Genomic DNA, 24937 nt, shown 5'->3' with positions numbered 1-24937 from the left:
ATTGTAACTGTCTGTGAAGTGCCTGCTTCTCAACTAGATCAGTGGTTCTCAAACATTTTGGTCCCAGAATCCTTTTTATACCCTTAAAGACTACTGAGCTCCAAAGAGCTTTTGTGTGCGTGTAGTATATCAACATTTATTATTAAAAATTAAAAATGAGACTTGTGAGAGAATGAAAGTGAAAAAGGTAAATAACATCTTGATATTACTAGGAAAATAGTTTGGCCTTTACACACCTTTTAAAAGAGTCTTAGAGACCCCTGGGACCCTGAGCCACGACTCTAAAGGCTTTGCTCTAGATAGTAAGCTCCTCGAAGGCCACATCAGTCCTTTTCTTTGTAACCTCAGAACCTGAGGTGGAGCAAGTAAGCATCAGACGCCTCTGAGCGCGTGAGCAAACGCACCGGAGACGCCTCTGAGCGCGTGAGCAAATGCACCGGTGCGCGGACGGACGCGGACGGACAAACGGTTACAAATGCACTCAGGCTGCCCTCTAGTCCAGTCGCTGAGAGCTTCCCAAGTATGACTCTACCCAAGATTCAAAACGGAACCGAAACAGTTTAGAGACAGTAATTAAATATCAATTACCATCCATCTGAATGAGTAGCTCAGACTTGACCCTGCGACTTGCCTCATGCTCATCAGAGGTCCCTCTTCGACTGCAGATAGAATCTATCTCATCAATGAAGATGGTGGTGGGGGCATAAAACCTAGCCTTTGTGAAAACAGTTTAAAGACATCATTTAGTGACCTCCTGAAATAATCTGAAGTTTTTAAAAGACATTTCCTCCGACTAAAACAATGGTGAAAAAGCGCAGAAATTTCTCAGTGCTTTAATGCCATCACTTGCTTATAGACAGAGGTTAAATGAATCAATCATATCAGAAACAGGAAAATTTCTAAACATAAAAGATAAGTTATATGGTTGGTGAAGTCAGGTGACAGATACACGAGGATCCACGGTACTATTCTTTCTACTTTTGTGTTTGAAAATTTCCATAATACAGAAAGTTTCTAAAGATAAATCACCAATCTATCCTCAAATATGCAATCTTAAGTAACTACTGCAAACTACTTTGAAAAAGGAACAAACTTTAATGATAGATCAATTTCTAATTGATTTTCAAAATGTATGTTAAAATATACTTCTGCTCACCAGCTCATTAGAGATCCAGAAATGTCAGTCAAACCACACACACTTCCAAAGCCTCTTCTACCCTCACTGGACGGGATGCCAAAGGGCTTGTACCTCAGAGAGGAAGGTACGCGGAAGACACATCAACCACTCCACAAAACACACCGCCCCGTGTCTTACTGGTGTGTCAAGAACTGTGAAACTACAAGTACACTTGCCCTTTCTTAAAAAGATCCCTGGGTGAACGGATCTAGATTAAAGGGATACCATGTGCCTACACAAACAGTGCTTTGAAATCCAAATATAACATCACTCACCATTTCAAACAACAGACGAACTAACTTCTCAGATTCCCCTCTGTATTTCGACGTCAGCGTGGAAGAGGAGACGTTGAAGAATGTTGTGCCACACTCAGTAGCGACAGCTTTAGCCAGCATGGTCTTGCCAGTGCCTGGGGGCCCGGCCATCAGCACACCCTGAAATTCCAAAGGACACACGAAATGATTTACCAGATTAAAGTGCTTTCTTATAAAATATCAGCAACTATTAATGTACACGAAACTCTTCCCATCAAAAGATAAGCTCAACTGTCACAGTAAAATCATGGTGCATTTGGCACGAATATCATTTCATAGACAGAAAAAAACAAAAATGAAGAATGATTTCACAAAATGTCTCAAATCAGAGGTACTCAGAGATGGGCTAACAAAGGGCCTAGACAACAAGGAATCTCCTGGTACATTTAGAAAGAACCCACCCATTTTACTGAACCTGGCAGAAGACAAATATGTACGGTCTTGAGCACCGCTTAAGAGTGACTGCTCTGTTTAAGCAATGAAAATAAGATGACATTTTCTACCACATGGAGCAGAATTATATATCCCTCGCCCTCCTCAGGTACAAAAGCTATCTTCAACAACACACTTACAATGTACACTTTTAATCAGAAATAAAGATCCATTCATCAGTTAATAAATAAGGTAGCTAAAATCTAGTGGTGATTCAAACATAATCAAATTAGCTAGCCTTTTATCAGTTTAACTGTGCTAGGCAGTTAAGAGTTTACATAAAATAGTGTTAGTAATGAAAAAGCCACTAAATATAACATAGACTAAAATATAAATTTTAGTTACTTCTCACCTTTGAAATGAACAGAAAAATGTTCCATAAAAATAAATCAATGAGGAGTAAAAATTATCCAAGAACACCAATCCTCTAGTCTTGAAGACTAACGGATTTTTAAATACTTATTATTTTCTTCTAACACTTTTAATGAGAGTTCAGATATATAGTTAACACTACATTTCTTTTGCATAATAGTTCGTGATCTTAAGAGGAATTTGGAGCCATTTGTTAATTTAATTCAATAAGCTTTTTGGGATTTAAACTTTGAAAACTATGTGCATATCAGAGTTTCATAAACTCTAAATTCAGAAACTGTCCAAACGCTCTTCTAGCTATAGAATTTTGATACCCAGGACAACCAGGGATCACTAGGATTTGAAACACTAGTTTTACAAGAAAAATTTTTGCTTTGCAAGAAGCCTTTATACATGAGATTGATATTTTGAAAACTGTAAAGACAACTAATAGTATTGGCACAGCTATAGAAAAGTTCCTATTTCTCTTTCCACCATCCCCTCTCAATGCCCTCTCAGTTCCCGTAATGTCATTAATGTGGTCACGTCCAGCAGGAGATAATCTCCAGGGTTAGCATCTGTGTGCAGACACAGCTCATAGATACAGTACAGCGTTTATAAATTTCCCCTCCTCATGACATTACCCTGTCAATTATCTCCTCTATTTCCTGTATCTCCTCCTCTGTTGGCTCTATTTATTTTAAAAATAAAATCCTTCACTTGACCCTACAAATCCTCTGGCTACTATCTACCTCTTCCTTCCCCTTCCCAGCCAACCTTCTTAAAGAAATGGTTTACGTTTACTATTTGTTCTTCACAAGCTACAGTCTGACTTCTGCCTCTACTCCTTCACTAAAAATACCTAATTTACTAATCCAATGGTCACTTTTCTTTCCTTTTCTGTTTTCAGTTTTACGTGTTATTTTTTGGCTGCGCCACTGCGCAGTACACGGGATCCTAGTTCCCTGACCAGGGATCGAACCCGCACCTGCTGATTGGAAGCACGGAGTCTTAACCACTGGATCTCCAGGGAAGTCCCAACCAATGGTCACTTTTCAACTCACAGCTTCTTTCCCTCTCTCAGACCTTTGATGGTGCCGATACCTGGTATTCATTCCCTCCTCCCTGAAACCCTTTCTCCCTAGGTTGGTTCTATGACACGGTTCTTTCCTGACGCTTCTCCTGCTCATGACCATCTTCAGTGGTTTTCAGGTCTCCTCTTCCCCTTGCCCTTTATATTCCCAAAGCAATTCTAAATCTTCTGTTCTTTTGAAAACCCTTTATAAAACTCCTTGAACAATTTCATCCATACCCAAATTATCAACCACCACTTATATCTCAAAATTTTAATTTAAACTTAAACTCTAGCCTGAGCTCCAGACCTCTGTTTCCAATTACCCACTGAGTTTTCACCTAAATATATTTTGTTTCTATTTAAACCTGCTCCTCTCCTCAATTTCCAGTATCAGTTCACTGTACCCTGTTTAATGAAGAATTTGGCTGGCCCTTTTCCCTAGTTCCTGGGAGGCAGACTCTAAACCCTTGGAATTTCTCAAGTGATAGGAGTGCCTTTGTTGTTCATGTTGGGCCCTGAAATTTTAGGCTAATGAGGTGGCTCATGGTGGGTCCCTATATAGATTATGCTAATGAGATGACTCAGGATGGGGGCTGGCCTTGCCCGAAAAACCAACCATGTGATTAGCAGGCTGGGGCTTTGAGCCATGTGATATCAACCAGACCTCTGGGGAGACAAGGGAGACTGGAGATTGAGACATATGGGCAACAATTCAATCAATTATGACTATGCAATGAAACCCCAGTAAGAACTCTGGACACTGAAGCCTGAGTGAGCTTCCCTGTTGGCAGTACTGTACATACTGTCACACATCCATGTGCTAGCTAGGAGGGTAAAGCATCCTGCTTGCAAGGGAAAGGACAACAGAAGCTACACTTTCAGCATCCTCCCAGATCTCACCCTATGCATTTCTTCCTTTGGCTAGTTCTGATTTGCCTCCTTTTGCTATAACAAAAACTATAATTGGAAGTACAATGCTTTCCTAAGTTCTGTGAGTCACTCTAGAGAATTATCAAACCTGAGGGTGCAGTGAGAACCCCCAAATTTACAGCCAGCTGTCACAGTGAGGGTGACCTGGGGACCCCCAAATTTGTGGTTGGCATCTGAAGTGAGGGCAGTCTTGTGGAAAACTAACCTCAACCTGTGAAGTTTGGCCCAATTTTGGGTAGTTGGTATCCGAGCAACTGCATACTCCTTCAATTCAAGCCTGGAATCTAAGAGTCATACAACTTGTTCCTCTCCCTACCCCTACAAACCATCACATCATAATGTTATCACTTATACCTTTTAAATATCTCTCACAAATCCACTCATTCTTCATTGGCCAAATAACGAATGCCTTTGTCCAGGTCCTCATCGTTTGGCTAGACTATTGCAACAGCCTCCTGACCAGACTCCTCTCTGTATCCATCTATGCCCATCTCCAATCCAGCCTGCATACTGCTGCCAAGGTGATCTTCATACATTTGCAAATTACCCTCTTGCTAAAAGTTTACAGGGCTCGTCATGATACATAGGTTATACCTACCATTCCAGCTGTTTTAAAACGCCTTTAAATACCTATTTTATCAAGGCCTTATTATTTCTTTTAAACATTGTTTTTAAAGTTATAATAAAGGGGAAATTTATGGTAATATGGTCCCCAAATTAGGTAAATCTATAACAAACAGTCTATAAAAGTTTTTAAGTTGTGAGAGGCAATCAAAATGCCATGGATGTTCCAAACCATTTATGTAAACACACAATTTCTCCTCCTCTCTACTTTCAGGCACATCAAACAAGGAAGAGGTACTGCGAAGGTAAAAGACCTTCCCAGCTAATTCAGAAGGGCAAAGTAAGATCATGCTTTTATTTCACTCTACCAGTCAGAGTAAAGAAAGACTCTGCCTATGGCTAAGACCAAAAAAAGTTCCAGGCAGCAGCTGTTGGAAGGGTTTTTAATATGCTAAAATGAAAACACTGAACTTAGGAGGAACTAGTCCTGGGCAAGCTAGAAAGATATAAACATTCTGATTACATATGAGAATTACACCAAGCCTAGATGAAGTGATCAAACTAATTAATTATTGAGAAATATGCCGGTTTTTAAAAAGATAATTTATTTGATCAAACACTTATTCTATGACTATGCACTATTACTATTTAATTTGCTTGCTAACTTTTTATTTACAAAAACAGACATCTAGAAAATTCTTAAAACTCATCTCTAGCTCAGCGCCCCTGAGGGGAGTGACTTTAAAGACTATAGTTCCAACACTCCAGGCCCCTCTCCTGCCAGGCAGAGGCAGCATATCTCAACTACAAATCCAAATCCAGGTATCTGAGGTATGCCCAACCTCCCACAACCTTTACAAACTGTGTTAATAAATACACAAAGAAACTACAGTGCTGGCTTTCTTTACCATGCAAGCAGCAGTTTTATACCTATATTATTTCAATAAATTCTCACCTTCCATGGCCTTCTAATTCCTTTGAAAAAGTCAGGCATCCACATGGGAAGAACAACAGCTTCCCTTAGCAACCTCTTAGCTTCTTCCAGATCTGCTATGTCATCCCTTTGTAAGAAGAGCAAAGTTTCATGCTTATTCAGGGACACCTTTGATTTATGATCAATACTAATTGTTTTAATTTTTTTTAATTATGAAATTTTTCTTACATTAAGAACATTATTCTAATTTTTACTGTATAAAATGATCAGTGAAAACATATTGCAATTATAAATTAGGACATGTTATTCAATTAACAACCTTTGTCAGTTATGTCAACATCAAATTAGTATGAAAATGTCTTGGTTATATTCTGGAAGAAGAACTGTCCTACCAATTCTGCACACTCATATTACGGATGAAGTCATAATCAGGAGATGAATGGATAACAAGACAAGACTCACACCAAGCCAACCTACAATTTGTTTTCTCCACTACTGTAATTCAAGAACTTAACAGACTAACCAATGAATGCTAGGATTCCTAGAGATGATGTCTCTCTCAAGGGCTTCCACCAGATCCTTATCATATGCAGCACCATCAAATTTTGGAATTTCACCATCACTTGCACCGTCTTGCGTATTTTTCCTTCCCTGGGGACAGGTACAAAAAAATGCTGATCAATAACAAGATAATTTTAATTAACATCATTAAGCTTGCAAAATATTGCATTGTAACCATTTTAAATGGCTTACTATTTTTTTAAATACTGTTTGCTAATTACCCAAATGCCATCCTCCCCTATTTAATTCATCAGAAATAGATGAACTGGCCAACTTTATTAGACACTTCAAATTTACATTCTTGAGGGGACAGTTGCACGTAAGACTGAAATGAGCTAGATACCTCTAAATTTGTGGATGCAATGGATTTCTACCACCACTGAAAAATACTTGAGTATTAACACAGAGGAAGAAAAGAAATCAATTGAAAACCTACTGCATGGCAAGAAATCTCACATATATTATCTCATTCAATACAACTACCCTACAAGGTAGGTATTATAACCCTATTTTTACAGATAAGGAACTGGGACTCAGAAAGTTAAGTAACTTAAGTTCACAATTATTAAATGTCAGGGTACAGATTTTAACTCAGATCTTCCTGACTCCCCAGATCCATGCTTTTTCACAGCATCAGACCACCTCATGCCTGGCTGAGTCAGCTTAAAGCTTAAAAGCAGGTTATGGTGGAGAGGGATAAATTAAGAGGATGGGATTAGCATACACACACTACTATATATAAAATAGGTAACCAACAAGGACCTACTGTATAGCACTATACAGTACTATACTCAACATTTTGTAATAACCTATAAGGAAAAAGAATCTGGAAAAAATATATATATATATATATATAAAATGTGTATAACTGAATCACTGTGCTGTACACCTGAAACTAACACAACATTATAAATCAACTATACTTCATTAAAAAAAACAGAAGACTAGGTTATGTATGGCAGAACTATCCTCCTACGCATCCAGGAAAGAGGCTGCAGATGAGGAAAGAGGTGGGACTCTGAACTGCATCTTACAAAGCCTTTTCCCTGTCACTGTAAGTACCCACTCAGGGTTGAGGGTTTCTTCCTAGTAAGGTCCTTGGACCACATCATAAAGTCACTGTAATGACAACGATAAAAGGACCTTTTAAAATAGTATCATTAGGACCATTAAAGCAATACACTTTACCCCAAATTCTTTATTTAATAATATAGTAGCTTTAAAAAAGAATTATATGCTATGGAGTCCTGCCAAGATTTACTCGGCTCTGAAGAGCTTTAAATGAAACATGCTCAGCGGCCAGAGATAGTTCAACCACTGGAACTACTTCAGCAGACAGAGCCAAGCACCTCCCCAGAGCTTCAGCTCCACAGTTACTGTTAATGTAAAAATGAAAGGAAATATGGTCCAAAAATGAGTCCGTTTCCTAAGCTTCAATCTGAAGAGAAAGAACAGGATGAACCTCTCCTACCACACTCCATCTGAGATAAACTCCATCTGAGATAAGTGCTGAGAGAGGCCTAAATGGCTCCCTTTGGGCAAACACTCTAGCTCTTTAAGCCACTAGGTAAATGACCAAACAGTACTCTGGTGACTTGACCCCAAAATGAATAATTTACTGTCTCTGGGTAGCATGGCAACAGTATTAAGCTAAGTTTTCAGAAAGATTCTTGTATTTCAGATGACAGATCCCAATACTGACACTTAAAAGGAATAAATTTCTGGCATGCCTACACAACAAAAATAACATCAACAAATTTAAAATAAGCACGGCCTAGAATCACATTTTATAATAATGATAAGCCAAGGCTAGTCACATTCAAACAAATCACTGGGAACACTATGTAATCATTTTAAAACTCTTCTAGAAATAAATCAACCAAAGAATGCAACAGACACTGATATATCTGGGACTTAACAAGCTTTGACATGACTGTAACTTTATTTTATTTATTTATTTATTTTTGGCTGCGTTGGGTCTTCACTGCTGTGCATGGGCTTTCTCTAGTTGCAGCGAGCGGGGGCTACTCTTCATTGCAATGCACGGGCTTCTCATTGCAGTGGCTTCTCTTGTTGAGAAGCACGGGCTCTAGGCACGTGGGCTTCAGCAGCTGTGGCACACGGGCTCAGTAGTTGTGGCTCACGGGCTCAGTAGTTGTGGCACACGGGCTTAGTCGCTCCTTGGCATGTGGGATCTTCCTGGCCCAGGGATCAAACCCGTGTCCCCTGCATTGGCAGACGAAATCTTAACCACTGCATCACCAGGGAAGTCCTGACATGGTAATTTTAGACTTACCAAAAAATTAGTATTAAAAAATATAGGCAGAGTCATTTTAATATGAATGTCCAAGTGGTGGGGGAGGATTTGATAAACACTACCAAGGGAAAGGAAAAGCTGCACACTTATCTGGAAGTAATAGGAATCATAGGATTTTAAGAACAATAAATATGTGACCATCTATGTCCAACACATTCAGTTTCAGATCAGTGAATGAAAATACATTATCTGCCCTCACTGAGCATCCAGTCTTGTGGTGGAAACAATTAACAAGTAAACAAACCCAAAACATACATAATTACAAACTGTTAAGTGCTATGAAAAAACTGAATGATCACTATAGCTAAAAGGTATTGAGCAAAAAGAATAGGTTGGAGAGACGATCAGAGGCCAGCTCACTGGGCCCCTATAGGCCGTGGGGAGGAATTTAGATTTTATTCTAAGTACATGGGGAAATTTTTGAAAAGTGCTAAGCAGGGGAATGACAGGATCTGATTTACATTTTTAAATGACCCTGCTAGCAGCGATATGGAAAAAGGATGGGCTGGAGGGAGAAGGAGAAGCAGAAAAACAAAGGCCTATTGCGGTAGTCAAGGTCAAGGCTCTCAATTCACAGAAGAGGATACGTGTATAAAGCTAGTCAAAAAAAAAAAAAAAAAAAAAAAGGTTCTGAAGAACCTAGGGGCAGAACAGGAGTAAAGACACAGACTTCGGGTAGACTTGAGGACATGGGGAGGGGGAAGGGTAAGCTGGGACGAAGTGACGAAGTGAGAGAATGGCATGGACTTATATACACTACCAAATGTAAAATAGATAGCTAGTGGGAAGCAGCCACATAGCACAGGGAGATCAGCTCGGTGCTTTGTGACCACCTAGAGGGGTGGGATAGGGAGGGTGGGAGGGAGACCCAAGAGGGAGGAGATATGGGGATATATGTATATGTATAGCTGATTCACTTTGTTATACAGCAGAAACTAACACACCATTGTAAAGCAATTATACGCTAATAAAGATGTTAAAAAAAAGAAGCTAGTCAAAGGACTTGCCCTAGCACCCAAAGTTTCTCAATGGTAGAAATGAGACCTGAATACAAAATAAGTACTACAAAGAAGATTCTAGAACTTTTTCAAACCAAAATGGTGAGGTCACTAAACAACAAATTAAGGAAACTAAAAATAAATAATTTATTTGGTTATATTGGGAAATCAGCAAAATGGGTGACAATTATCCTTCATAACAAATACTCAGATAAATTAAAATAGGGATATCAAATATAAGTTAGTAGCTCTGGTTTCAGTTAACCAACTAGATTAACTACAACACCTAAAAGAAGTTTAGTTTTCAGGCAATAAAGCTAACCTCACACAAGATATTATTACCTGTACAGTTTATAATAATAATAATAGCTGCAACATCACTGAAATGATCTTAGAAATCTTTGCTTAAATTTTCACATTAATTAATTAGCAAAAATTTGATTATTAGCATGAAGGCTGATATACTTTTTCTCATTAAAGCACAGTATTTTAGCTTCTTTTTACGAGTGTCTAAATTACCCATATCAAAAAGTTTGGGGCTTCCCTGGTGGCGCAGTGGTTGAGAGTCTGCCTGCCAATGCAGGGGACACGGGTTCGAGCCCTGGTCTGGGAAGATCCCACATGCCGCGGATCAACTAGGCCCGCGAGCCACAACTACTGAGCCTGCGCGTCTGGAGCCCATGCTCCGCAACAAGAGAGGCCGCGACAGTGAGAGGCCTGCGCACCGCGATGAAGAGTGGCCCCCGCTCGCCGCAACTAGAGAAAGCCCTCGCACAGAAACGAAGACCCAACACAGACAAAAATAAAATAAATAAATAAATAAAAATTTAAAAAAAAAAGTTTGTTTATGATCTTTCATTAGTATTCTATTTGAGGAAGATGAGGCTAAAATTAGTGACCAACTCAATATTATAGAGTCAATTAATGACACAGATTGGCCTAAAATGCAAATAATAGTTTTTATATTTCACTGTGTGCCATCTAAGAGAAACATGCTCAGTTACTAGCTCTGGGTCTTACGTTTTAAGAAAAATGTTGACAAATAAATTATACCGAGAGAAGAGTGATAAAGGGTTCAAAACCCATGTCATAGGGAGGAGGATCAGGGACCCTAGAGACATTTAAGCTGAAGAAGAAAATGTTAACGGAGCAACATAACCAACTGACCTCCTTGCCTGTATGGACTCTGTATTACTCCAAAGGAAAGAACCAGGACCAGTACAAAGTGACAGAAGACGTAAATTTCAGATCGACAGAAGAAAGAATTTTCTAACAATGAGTCCATCCATCAAGGGAGTCATCTCTCTTGTAGGTAGTGAGCTACCCGACGTTAGAATCACTGGCTAATTAGTAATAAAAACCACCGGCCCCCAATCACAGGGATGTCTGAGCTGAATTATAGCTGACCTTTGGTTCTTTGGGTAAAGCCACTGCCTCTCACTTGCCCACTTATTCATCTGTTTCCTGAGTTCAACAGCCCAAGGCAAGTGCAAAATTGCTTGGAAATCTCACTGTTTCTTTTTTTTTTTTTACGTGGTCTTTATTCTGTATCATACCTGTGTTAGTTCCCCACTGTCATGTTACCTTTACAGCTAACACTCGTTTACAGCTTGCTATATGCCAGGCACTGTTCTAAGCACTTGACATAACAATCTTAAAGGTCCTATGAGTTAGGTACTTGTATTATTTCTACCTCATAGATGAGAAAACTGAGGCACCAAGAGCTTGAGTAAATTGTCCAAGGACACACAGCTAGATCCTAGGCAGTCTGGCTCCAGAACCAGTGCTTTCAACCCCTTTGTACACTATGGCATAAGGCTGCACACTTTGGGCTACTCCTACCCCAGTGTGAGAAGCAAACACAGGAAAAGTTAGACAAGATCTCTAAACTGATATTTTAGAGATAAGACTTTATTATTTACAAGGGAAAGTACATTGATAAATGCAAAATGCTTACTAATTTCAGTGTCATGCCTTGCCTTGGAGTGCTAATACAAAATACATTTAAGTTGAAATAATGAATCAATAGCATTCTGCTTACTTATCAATAAGTGCATTCTTGCAGCAATATTTATGAATACTTACTCTGTACCAGGCACTATTCTAGGTACTGGGAAATAGCAGTGATCCAAGCAGACAAAAATCCCGCCCTCAGAGGCATACACTCACATTAGGGGACACAATATACAAACAAGTAAAACACAGTAAAACATTCAGGGACAGAACAGCAAGTAACTACTTTACTATAATCTAATGCAATAAAATTAAAAAAAATAAAAACAAAAGCAAAAACCAACACCATTAATCAGCTGCCATGAGAGAAAAAATTTGTGGAGTGATTTAATATCCAAAGGACAGAACAGGATATTTCTTAAAAACAAGTCACTGATAATACGAATGGCCAATAAACATATGAAAGAACTTTTAACCTCAGAAGTTATCAGATAAGTACACCATACATGGTAGATATGCTGGTAAAATCACAACGAGATTCACCCACAAGAGACAGACAATATCAAGTGTTGGCGAGGATGTGGAGCAACTAGAACTTTCGTGCTCTGCAGGCAGACGTGGAAATTGGTATAATCACTTTGGAAAACTATTTGGTGTTACCTACTAAAGTTGAACATATGCATATCCTATGGCCCATCAATTCCACTCCTAGGTATATGCTCACTAGAAAGGTATATTCTCACATATATACCAAAGGATAAGTATAAAAGTATCCAAGGTAGCATTATTAATAATAGTTTCAAACTGAAAGCAATCCAAAAATTCACTAATAGTAAAACAGATTCAACTGTGGTATAATACTGTATATTAATGAAAATAAACAAACTTCAGATATATGCAACAGGATGGCGAAATCTCACCAACATATGTTGAGCAAAAAAAGCCAGACGAAAAAAGAATACTTACTGTACGTAAAGTTTCAAAAAAGGTATAACTAATTTATGGTATTAGAAATCGGAATAGTGGTTATCTTTGGAAACAAAAGTGGCAGAATAGTGGTTACTTTTGAGAAAGAAGTGTCAGGGATCAGAAGGGATCCTGAGTATGGCTTCTGAGGTGCTAAATGTTCTATTCTTGACCCCTGAGTGATAGTTACATGGATTACATGGTAGTTACAGAGGTTAAATGCAGTCAGCCGAAGCGGACTCTTACTGGTTTGTAAGAGCCAATTATTAAATTTTCAGGAATTTTTCTATAAAAAAACAGCCATTGATAAAAATTAAATTACACAAACAGAATAAATAATATTAAAAACAAAAGTGGTAATTACTCGAAACTCCTCACTTCTAACTATTTAACTATTACCTATGCACTTAAGGTTACTTAAGTCTACTGTGTCTACACTATAGAATGGTAGGCTACTACCCATCTTATCTTGACTCTGAGTTCAGTGACCTCATGTTGGTAGCTTGAAATCCATCATAGTGAAAGTATTTATACCAGAGAAACCAGCAAATGCTACAAAACAGGGCTTGATTTCTAGTTTTCTTAACTGTCTAGACTTAAAGTAATGGGGAAAATATTACATTTAAAAGTGTGTCATTTCTATAGTTGTTACAATGTAAATAGCACAAAAAATGAAGGAAATAATTTTCCAGTATTTGAAAACCATGATCTGATTCATCAAAGTTGCTCAAGTGATTGATCAATGAGTGAAGTTCCCACATATGTTTCTGTTGTTTCACTTTCATCTGACTCATTAATAAAAACAAAATATCAACCAATATCCTAACAGAACTACATTCCTAATCATCTGTCAACTGCAACCATAGGTTTGCAAGAGTTAAGCAAAAAGCAGCAAAGGCATTCTGTGAGGGTCCATTGGCTCTATAAAGTTTACACTAAAGAGTACTGTATATTTTATTATTTGTAAATTATATGCTGCACATCCTTTATATCAGTCAGATTTATAATAAATTTGTGTGTAAATATGTACGTGTTTATATACACATACACTTTTTTTTTCTTCAGAAAACTAGTTATTAAACATTTACCAGTACACTGCTGGTGAGATGATCATCATTCATCAAATATACCCTTATAATGTATATACTTTTCTTCAATAAAAAGATTTTTTTTTAAGTCACTGTTCACTTGTATAACCACCGATCAACAGTTCTCAAAAGAATACTCCAACCCAGTTTACAATGTCTCTCCATATCAGACATCCCTACATTTAATCAGAGAAGGAAAATATTCAAAAAATGGCCATTTGTTATAATTCAATGAAATGAAGTCCTTTAAGTTTAATAGCTTTAAATGAAGTCTCTGAAGATGATTTACCATACTTTAATCTGAATTCTATCTAAAAGCACACACAGCTTTAATCATGAGATCATAATGGAAGCACTGCTCATTTCACTAAGAGTTAATTAACCATAAACCATAGTCTTATAAATACTTGAGAATCAGAATTTTATTAATTAAATTTATTTTTGGTTTATAATACAAAAACATCTATTCTGCTACCTAATAGTTTACTTTTAGACTATTCTTTTTAAATTAAAAAATGCATTTGCTATTTCTATGTATATTTCTACCCTGACTCTAGACTTAGATAGTAAAATAAAAATAACCATTTTTCTCAGGTACATTCAAATAAGACTAAAAAATATGGCTGTAAAGGTTAATTTATTCATCTGATTCCCTCTCATCAATAACAATCAACTTGAGGCCAGGAGTCACATATTAAAGTTTGCCTTCCTAGTACCTAGAAGTATGACTAACACAAAGTATGCACTTAATAAAGGTACATTAAGTAAATGGCGTAACAAACTGGCCTCATGATGACTCTGTACCTCCGGGGAAAAAACTGTAAGGCTTGAATAACAGATCACTATACACAGTGACTGTTATTTATTGAAAAATAGCATTTTTAAGATTGGACCTAACTTGAAGCCTGTTAGCAGTTTAAAAAAAAAAAGAAGAAAAAGATTTAATCACTCTCAGAAAGTGAACTGGTACTCTTAAAACAAATAGATATTTGTGATACATTAAAATAAGACAGCAAGCATTTTCAAATAAGAGGCTGCATAGCATAATGGTTAAAAGCTCAGGTATTAGAGTTCAAATCCTAGTTCCACCACCTACTTGCAGTTGTAACTTCAGTGTCTCAATTTTTTCATACACAGTACAGTGAAAATAACACTGAGTTCACAGGAATTTGTAGGGAGGACTGGTACAGGTTAAGAATGCTCAAGGCAGAGTGAGACCTGTTGCTACTGCTTTTATTACTAGCTGCTTCCTCATACAGCTCACAAGACTAAACTAAGAATCCAAAGATACTGAGAGTCTTAAGCAAAACATGTAATTTCTCCTGCCCTCTCTTTTTTTAACCTCTATAAAGTTAAGTGGCTAGAGCAGAAAAGCAGCTTTCAAACTTCTGACCATGACACAAAGTCATAAATTCATCTTAGATCATGAGCTAGTGTATACAAATATATAACTAAATTTTTACATACTTATATAACAAATTTTTTTCTCAAAATAATACTGTCCTTATAATGGGCAATGCAGTCTGAATTTTCTAGTCTATTTCATTTTTTTTTTTAAGCTGGTTGCAACACACAAAACTGATTTTAAAAAACCAACACTGAGGACCCTTCAGTACTCAATTTCAAATTAGCTTTCAATGGCAATGGATATCTGTCAGTTTCATCTAAACTGCCTCAAACCCTATCACCGCTTCCAGTGAGTTTAAGGACTCCAGTATTCTAATGAATATCTGAGTGCTTACGATGATCATAACTGAACCAACCACACCTTTCAAATTCTAATGAAGTTTCTATGAGTTTGTTGTTGTTTTTTTAACTGTAATCCCTTTTGTTTCCAGAGTGACTCAGAAAGTCTCTTTTATCTTCAAACAACTGTTCTTTTTCTTTTATTAAAGGGCTTATTTTCCAGTGACATTCCGAGTACTTACATGTGAAAGAAGAACAACTAAGATTTAGAAACTTATTTGGAACTTTTTAAGTAAAAGACTATTTACAATACCCAGAGAAATTTATCTGACATTCAACAAATGCTGCCTGGTTGTTTTGTTCTTTGCTTAAGAATCACATTTAAAAATCAACATTTATTTAATTTTTCTGGAACTCTTTTCAAATCCAACCAGACTTTTAATCTAGTTTGGTAGGGATACTACATAATATGAAAAATACTAAACTAAAGAGGAAAAAGATCTTTGATTCACACAGCTCCATTCCTTACTCTATGACTTTGGGTAAGATACTTTAGCTCTATCTCAGTTTCTTCATTTGTAAAAATGGGGATAAAATGACTGCCTACTACTTGGGATTATTTCATAAATTATTGTGTAATCACTCCAAATGGTACCTAGCAGGGAAGCATCCAATAAACCATGACCAAGATCCTTCTCTTGTGTTATGTGAAGTTAAGATAACTGAAAGCTCCTTACCTGGTTCTAAAAGTTTACCTAAAAACTACTAGCAGAGTGATGGGTGGACTTCAGCCACTACTTTATCCTCTAAAATGCAAACCAAGGTTCGCAGCACAAAAATGAAGAACAGAGGAAGAAACAAAGATGACATATAAGATACAGATTTTTAAGTATCCATTATACGGCTTTTGATAATGGGGAGGACCAGTTCAATTTCATCAGCAGGAAAATTTATTTATTTATTAGTACCCCTCACTAATCCCAAAAGGATCTGAAATGGAATCACTTACTGTTTTATGCCATAATAGCTCGAACAAATCACAAACATAAAAAAATCTAATTCATTTTCAGTGTCCTAGTGAGGTAGAGAGAATATGTCTTTGGCTCTATCTCATGAATAGAAATACTGAGAAAACATCAGTTTTATTCCATTATGGTCTAAAAAACCACAAGGTGTAGGAATTTGGTCTGTGTAGAGTCCTTACCACTGACTGAAATCATATATAGTAAAAATATTCAAATATAGTATGTGATTTTTAAGGATAACCACTTGCTATTAGTTATAAGCTGTATTTTCACGATAAATATCACGGCATAAATGTGATGACATATAGAACCCCTAGCTAGGAAAATAAACTTCTTTGTGGCAATTCAATAACATCCTCATTCATTTATGACATCATAAAGGAAACAGGAAATGCTATCACTAAAAATTTATTTTTGTCTTTTCATTAAAATTAAGGCTAAGAGAAATGTCAGGTCATCCTGGCTCCTTACTCTGAAAAATTATTTTCAGCACATATTCCTAAAGTCCATTTTAAGGACAGCACAGAATTTCTACCCAGTATTATGTTTACTCACCAATCAACTTTCCAGGTAAAGTAAATGTACATACTGAACCCTAACCAAAGGAAATTTTCTCATTAAGGAAAAAAATCTTGTTTTACTCTAAAATTTAAAGATAAATCAAAGTTTAAAAAATTTTTATCAGGGGCTTCCCTGGTGGTGCAGTGGTTGAGAATCTGCCGGCCAATGCAGGGGACACAGGTTCGAGCCCTGGTCTGGGAAGATCCCACATGCCGCGGAGCAACTAGGCCCGTGAGCCACAATTACTGAGCCTGCGCATCTGGAGCCTGTGCTCCGCAATAAGAGAGGCCGCGATAATGAGAGGCCCGTGCACCGCGATGAAGAGTGGCCCCCACTTGCCACAACTAGAGAAAGCCCTCGCACAGAAATGAAGACCCAACACAGCCATAAATAAATAAATAAATAAATATTAAAAAAAAAAAAGAAGAACTACAATCCCGCAACCTGTGGAACAAAAAGCACATTCACAGAAAGATAGACAAGATGAAAAGGCAGAGGGCTATGTACCAGATGAAGGAACAAGATAAAACCCCAGAAAAACAACTAAATGAGGTGGAGATAGGCAACCTTCCAGAAAAAGAATTCAGAAAAATGATAGTGAAGATGACCCAGGACCTCGGAAAAAGAATGGAGGCAAAGATCAAGAAGATGCAAGACATGTTTAACAAAAACCTAGAAGAATTAAAGAACAAACAAACAGAGATGAACAATACAATAACTGAAATGAAAACTACACTAGAAGGAATCAATAGCAGAATAACTGAGGCAGAAGAACTGATAAGTGACCTGGAAGACAGAATGGTGGAATTCACTGTTGCAGAACAGAATAAAGAAAAAAGAATGAAAAGAAATGAAGAAAGCCTAAGAGACCTCTGGGACAACATTAAATGCAACAACATTCACATTATAGGGGTCCCAGAAGGAGAAGAGAGAGAGAAAGGACCCAAGAAAATATTTGAAGAGATTATAGTCGAAAACTTCTCTAACATGGGAAAGGAAATAGCCACCCAAGTCCAGGAAGCGCAGCGGGTCCCATACAGGATAAACCCAAGGAGAAACACGCCGAGACACATAGTAATCAAATTGACAAAAATTAAAGACAAAGAAAAATTATTGAAAGCAGCAAGGGAAAAACGACAAATAACATACAAGGGAACTCCCATAAGGTTAACAGCTGATTTCTCAGCAGAAACTCTACAAGCCAGAAGGGAGTGGCATGATATACTTAAGTGATGAAAGGGAAGAACCTACAACCAAGATTACTCTACCCGGCAAGGATCTCATTCAGATTCGATGGAGAAATCAAAAGCTTTACAGACAAGAAAAGGCTAAGAGAATTCAGCACCACCAAACCAGCTCTACAACAAATGCTAAAGGAACTTCTCTAAGTGGGAAACACAGGAGAAGAAAAGGATCTACAAAAACAAACCCAAAACAATTAAGAAAATGGTCATAGGAACATACATATCGATAATTACCTTAAACATGAATGGATTAAATGCTCCAACCAAAGGACACAGGCTTGCTGAATGGATACAAAAACAAGATCCATATATATGCTGTCTACAAGAGACCCACTTCAGACCTAGGGACACATACAGACTGAAAGTGAGGGGATGGAAAAAGATATGCCATGCAAATAGAAATCTAAAGAAAGCTGGAGTAGCAATACTCGTATCAGATAAAATAGACTTTAAAATAAAGAATGTTACAAGAGACAAGGAAGGACACTACCTAATGATCAAGGGATCATTCCAAGAAGAAGATATAACAATTATAAATATGTATGCACCCAACGTAGGAGCACCTCAATACATAAGGCAACTGCTAACAGCTATAAAAGAGGAAATCGACAGTAACACAATAATAGTGGGGGACTTTAACACCTCACTTACACCAATGGACAGATCATCCAAAATGAAAATAAATAAGGAAACAGAAGCTTTAAATGACACAATAGACCAGATAGATTTAATTGATACTTATAGGACATTCCATCCAAAAACAGCAGATTACACTTTCTTCTCAAGTGCGCATGGAACATTCTCCAGGATAGATCACATCCTGGTCCACAAATCAAGCCTCAGTAAATTTAAGAAAATTGAAATCATATCAAGCATCTTTTCTGACCACAACGCTATGAGATTAGAAATAAATTACAGGGAAAAAAATGCAAAAAACACATACACATGGAAGCTAAACAATATGTTACTAAATAACCAAGAGATCACTGAAGAAATCAAAGAGGAAATCAAAAAATACCTAGAGACAAATGACAATGAACACATGACGATCCAAAACCTATGGGATGCAGCAAAAGCAGTTCTAAGAGGGAAGTTTATAGTCATACAAGCCTACCTCAAGAAACAAGAAAAATCTCAAATAAACAATCTAACCTTCACCTAAAGGAACTAGAGAAAGAAGAACAAACAAAACCCAAAGTTAGCAGAAGGAAAGAAATCATAAAGATCAGAGCAGAAATAAATGAAATAGAAACAAAGAAAACAATAGCAAAGATGAATAAAACTAAAAGCCGGTTCTACGAGAAGATAAACAAGATTGATAAACCATTAGCCAGACTTATCAAGAAAAAGAGGGAGAGGACTCAAATCAATAAAATTAGAAATGAAAAAGGAGAAGTTACAACAGACAACGCAGAAATACAAAGCATCCTAAGAGACTAATACAAGCAACTCTATGCCAATAAAATGGACAACCTGGAAGAAATGGACAAATTCTTAGAAAGGTATAACCTTCCAAGACTGAACCAGGAAGAAACAGAAAATATGAACAGACCAATCACAAGTAATGAAATTGAAACTGTGATTAAAAATCTTCCAACAAACAGAAGTCCAGGACCAGATGGCTTCACAGGTGAATTCCATCAAACATTTAGAGAAGAGCTAACACCCATCCTTCTCAAACTCTTCCAAAAAATTGCAGAGGAAGGAACACTCCCAAACTCATTCTATGAGGCCACCATCACCCTGATACCAAAACCAGACAAAGATACTACAAAAAAAGAAAATTACAGACCAATATCACTGAAGAATACAGATGCAAAAATCCTCAACAAAATACCAGCAAACAGAATCCAACAACACTTTAAAAGGATCATACACCACGATCAAGTGGGATTTATCCCAGGGATGCAAGGATTCTTCAATACACACAAATCAATCAATGTGATATACCATATTAATAAATTGAAGAATAAAAACCATATGATCACCTCAATAGATGCAGAAAAAGCTTTTGACAAAATTCAACACCAATTTATGATAAAAACTCTCCAGAAAGTGGGCATAGAGGGAACCTACCTCAACATAATAAAGGCCATATATGACAAACCCACAGCAAACATCATTCTCAATGGTGAAAAACTGAAAGCATTTCCTCTAAGATCAGGAACGAGACAAGGATGTCCACTCTCACCACTATTATTCAACATAGTTTTGGAAGTCCTAGCCACAGCAATCAGAGAAGAAAAAGAAATAAAAGGAATACAAATCAGAAAAGAAGAAGTAAAACTGTCACTGTTTGCAGATGACATGATACTATACATAGAGAATCCTAAAAATGCCACCAGAAAACTACTAGAGCTAATCAATGAATTTGGTAAAGTTGCACGATACAAAGTTAATGCACAGAAATCTCTTGCATTCCTATACACTAATGATGAAAAATCTGAAAGAGAAATTAAGGAAACACTCCCATTTACCATTGCAACAAAAAGAATAAAATACCTAGGAATAAACCTACCTAGGGAGACAAAAGACCTGTATCCAGAAAACTATAAGACACTGATGAAAGAAATTAAAGATGATACCAACAGATGGAGAGATATACCATGTTCTTGGATTGGAAGAATCAATATTGTGAAAATGACTATACTACCCAAAGCAATCTACAGATTCAATGCACTCCCTATCAAATTACCAATGGCATTTTTTATGGAACTAGAACAAATCATCTCAAAATTTGTATGGAGACACAAAAGACCCCCGAATAGCCAAAGCAGTCTTGAGGGGAAAAAATGGAGCTGGAGGAATCAGACTCCCTGACTTCAGACTATACTACAAAGCTACAGTAATCAAGACAATATGGTGCTGGCACAAAAACAGAAACATAGATCAATGGAACAAGATGGAAAGCCCAGAGATAAACCCACGCACCTATGGTCAACTAATCTATGACAAAGGAGGCAAAGATATACAATGGGGAAAAGACAGTCTCTTCAATAAGTGGTGCTGGGAAAACTGGACAGCTACATGTAAAAGAATGAAATTAGAACACTCCCAAACACCATACACAAAAAGAAACTCAAAATGAATTCGAGACCTAAATGTAAGACCAGACACTATAAAACTCTTAGAGGAAAACATAGGAAGAACACTCTGACATAAATCACAGCAAGATCTTTTTTGATCTACCTCCTAGAGTAATGGAAATAAAAACAAAAATAAACAAATGGGACCTAATGAAACTTAAAAGCTTTTGCACAGCAAAGGAAACCATAAACAAGACGAAAAGACAACCCTCAGAATGGGAGAAAATATTCGCAAACGAATCAATGAACAAAGGATTAATCTCCAAAATATATAAACAGCTCATGCAGCTCAATATTAAAGAAACAAACAACCCAATCCAAAAATGGGCAGAAGACCTAAATAGACATTTCTCCAAAGAAGACATACAGATGGCCAAGAAGCACATGAAAAGCTGCTCAACATCACTAATTATTAGAGAAATGCAAATCAAAACTACAATGAGGTATCACCTCACACCAGTTAGAATGGGCATCATCAGAAAATCTACAACCAGCAAATGCTGGAGAGGGTGTGGAGAAAAGGGAACCCTCTTGCACTGTTGGTGGGAATGTAAATCGATACAGCCACTATGGAGAACAGTATGGAGGTTCCCTAAAAAACTAAAAATAGAATTACCATATGATCCAGCAATCCCACTACTGGGCATATACCCAGAGAAAACCATAATTCAAAAAGACACATGCACCCCAATGTTCATTGCAGCACTATTTACAATAGCCAGGTCATGGAAGCAACCTAAATGCCCATCGACAGAGGAATGGATAAAGAAGTTGTGGTACATATATACAATGGAATATTACTCAGCCATAAAAAGGAAGGAAATTAGGTCATTTGTTGAGACGTGGATGGATCTAGAGACTGTCATACAGAGTGAAGTAAGTCAGAAAGAGAAAAACAAATATCGTATATTAACGCATGTATGTGGAACCTAGAAAAATGGTACAGATGAACCGGTTTGCAGGGCAGAAGTTGAGACACAGATGTAGAGAACAAACGTATGGACACCAAGGGGGGAAAGCCGCAGGTAGGGGTGGGAAAAAAAAAAAATTCAAACTACCTCCTCATCCTCCTCTAAGTAAACGTGGACTACTATTTAAGATTCCAAATGATTTCCTATGTAATTTTGTCATTTTTTATCTTTAATTATTAGAATTGTGATGATATTTAATATAATTTTGAAATTCAAAAAAAGAAAAAAAGCTCCATTTTACTTAAGATTTCTGTGTGTGTGTATTAAGAAATATATACACCTCTGAGGTTACTGATATTGCAGAATGGCCTTCAAAATGCAAAGACTGCATAGGTTTTTGATTCAAAGTTTTTTTTTAAATCTCTTCCATGTCAAAACCAGGGTCCTCTGAAAAGCCCACTAAAAGTATAATAAGCAACAAACGTCACAGGCTTAAAGTGAGTGGGTTACAAAGAGGTAGTCTTGCCTTGTCATCTCTCCCTCTTGCTCTACAATCCTTGTCCCTACTTGTAGAGGGTTTTTCACTCTTTGATATAGGATGTGCTCGGCCTACAGGTCCCCGGGCTCCTCCTCCTGGCATTTCTTTCCTCAGAGGTCTTACTTCTCGATTGGGACGCCTTATCTGAGGTGGAGCTCTGACAAAAAAATAAATACATAAAATTAAAATTAATCAAAGGCAAAAGTATTTCAATACTACCTTAGTCAATAAAACTATTAAATCAATAAGCCCATAAGGTCAATTTTTCCCCCTTTTGCCAATTCATGGCCACAACTATTAGGTCAGTTTTTAAAGTGCTTTTCTGTAAAGTATACTGGTTGATACAAACGTTAAATACATATAAATGACAGATACAGCAGCAATTATTTTGTCAAAAATAACATTCACCAATAGAGGGCAATACAGACTATTCCCATCTAATAATCTTAATAGTGTAACAGAAAATCAATTCCTTTATTCATTACTGTCCTAAGCCAAATAAGTAACTTTAAAAAAAATTATTAAAAGCTGAAAGGACAAGAATTCAAAATATATTTATTTGCATAGCTTACTAGTTTATCCCTTACAACCAAAATGATTTTCTCTGCTTCCATGTTGGAAAAACCATTTCATTCATCAAATTACAAACAGCAGGGCTTAATGAAATCTTCTTAATTTATGTGCAAAGTTTATGTGTAAAAATATTACTCATGCTTTGAGGGTGTCAAAAATCACAGGATCATTCGAATTATACAGGCCCCCAAATGTGAATCAAGAATTTTGATAACTATATGTGGCAAAGGATGTTAATTCTATTTATGGTGGTGATCATTTCGCAATATACACAAATATTGAATCATTATGTTGTACACCTGAAACTAATGTAATATATGTCAATTATACAGCAATTTTAAAAAAGAATTTTGATAAATACATAAATATAACTATGCTTACAAAGTGGCATATTTTGTCTCATGTAATGTGAAACATGTCTTCTTCAAATAGTGAAATTATGGGGCTTCTCAGAACAGTATTTATTTGCCTCTCTCTGGGTGTTGGGGGAGACTCCATCACTTTGTGTCTAAGCTCTTAGTTCTTCTTCCCTGAACTGTCTCTGCCTCTGTTTTCCTACCTTCACTCTCTTTACAGCTCTGCCTGTATTTGCAGCCCTTCACATCCCATATGTGTGTTCCTTTTCCACCCATGTGCCAAAATCTATTCTTATCCCTTTTCCAGCTTCATGCTTTTAATTCATCTAACTCATCACGGAGTTTCTCTTCCTGGTATCAGAAAAGGTTTCACATGTGTATAACTCAATGAACTCAGCAAAACAGGAAAATGGATGAAAAGCCAGGAAGGTTGAAAACTCAACCTAATTAAAAAATAGTTAACATATTGCCGCATCTTCAGACTACTGGAATTAGACCGCTACATGAAAGTGCTGAGGATGAGAGAGGCGGGTGAAAAGTGTATGTCTTTCTACTAGGTTACCATACACTGACATCTGAATCCTTGGAGTCTAATCCAGTTAAACAGTTATTTACTGAACACCCACACCTGTTAGGAGGTATATATCCTCTACTGTGCTAGGCCCTAGGAGGAGACAAAGATGAATAAGCAATCTTGAGAGGAAAAAAATCCACAGGAAAGGAACTTGAAAATCGTGTATAGTGAAATAGTTATAAGGCATTCTCAAGTTTAAAGGTATTATTATGTTTTTGGTTCTAGCGCATTATTAGTCTTTTAAGTATTCTGTCAATAAGGTAAAAATGTAATGAGACTGGTAAAGAATAAAAAACTAAAAATGTTATGTTGCTCTATTCCTAGTATTTCATTGCAACCATTGTTTTTTGAATGAATTTCTGTTTTCTTTTGATGAAGAGGTGTAAAGTAGTAGAGTAGAACTTTACTGTTTTATATATATATAAAATATATGTATGTATGTATGTATAATGTCTTTCCTGAATCGGATTCCTGGCCAAAGGCAATAAAAAGCGACTGACAATCTCTTCCACACAGAACACACGTCAAGTTTGCCCTTCTGTTAGCAGCTGCGCCTGCTATTTAAATAGCCTGTCATTGTTTGTGGTCCTGCTTTCTGGAGGCACAGCCAGCCCGAAGCTTTCGCTCACAAACAGCAAGCCCATCCTTTACAGCTGCGCGCCAGGCTGCCCGGTAGGCTCGCTGAGGAGGGGTGAATTGTAGGGACCCTTGAAACACTTCTTC

At 37.0% G+C, this 24937-nt stretch overlaps 1 protein-coding gene across 8 annotated transcripts in view; it reads right to left on the bottom strand.

Moving 5' to 3' along the window:
• Positions 1 to 24937, bottom strand: part of KATNAL1 (katanin catalytic subunit A1 like 1) — a 170482-nt gene that overhangs the window by 16154 nt on the left and 129391 nt on the right. For all 8 annotated transcript variants that reach the window (XM_061170675.1, XM_061170669.1, XM_061170676.1 and 5 more), the window contains 5 exons: positions 22700 to 22868; positions 6301 to 6428; positions 5799 to 5904; positions 1453 to 1611; positions 589 to 715 (listed from right to left, as the gene is read on the bottom strand). In XM_061170675.1, the coding sequence (XP_061026658.1) occupies positions 589 to 715; positions 1453 to 1611; positions 5799 to 5904; positions 6301 to 6428; positions 22700 to 22868 (689 nt within the window). The remainder of the gene's footprint in view (positions 1 to 588; positions 716 to 1452; positions 1612 to 5798; positions 5905 to 6300; positions 6429 to 22699; positions 22869 to 24937) is intronic.

The sequence above is a fragment of the Eubalaena glacialis genome, chromosome 16, assembly GCF_028564815.1.
Source record: "Eubalaena glacialis isolate mEubGla1 chromosome 16, mEubGla1.1.hap2.+ XY, whole genome shotgun sequence".
NCBI lineage: Eukaryota > Metazoa > Chordata > Mammalia > Artiodactyla > Balaenidae > Eubalaena > Eubalaena glacialis.
This window is presented reverse-complemented; position numbering and strand designations above follow the sequence as displayed.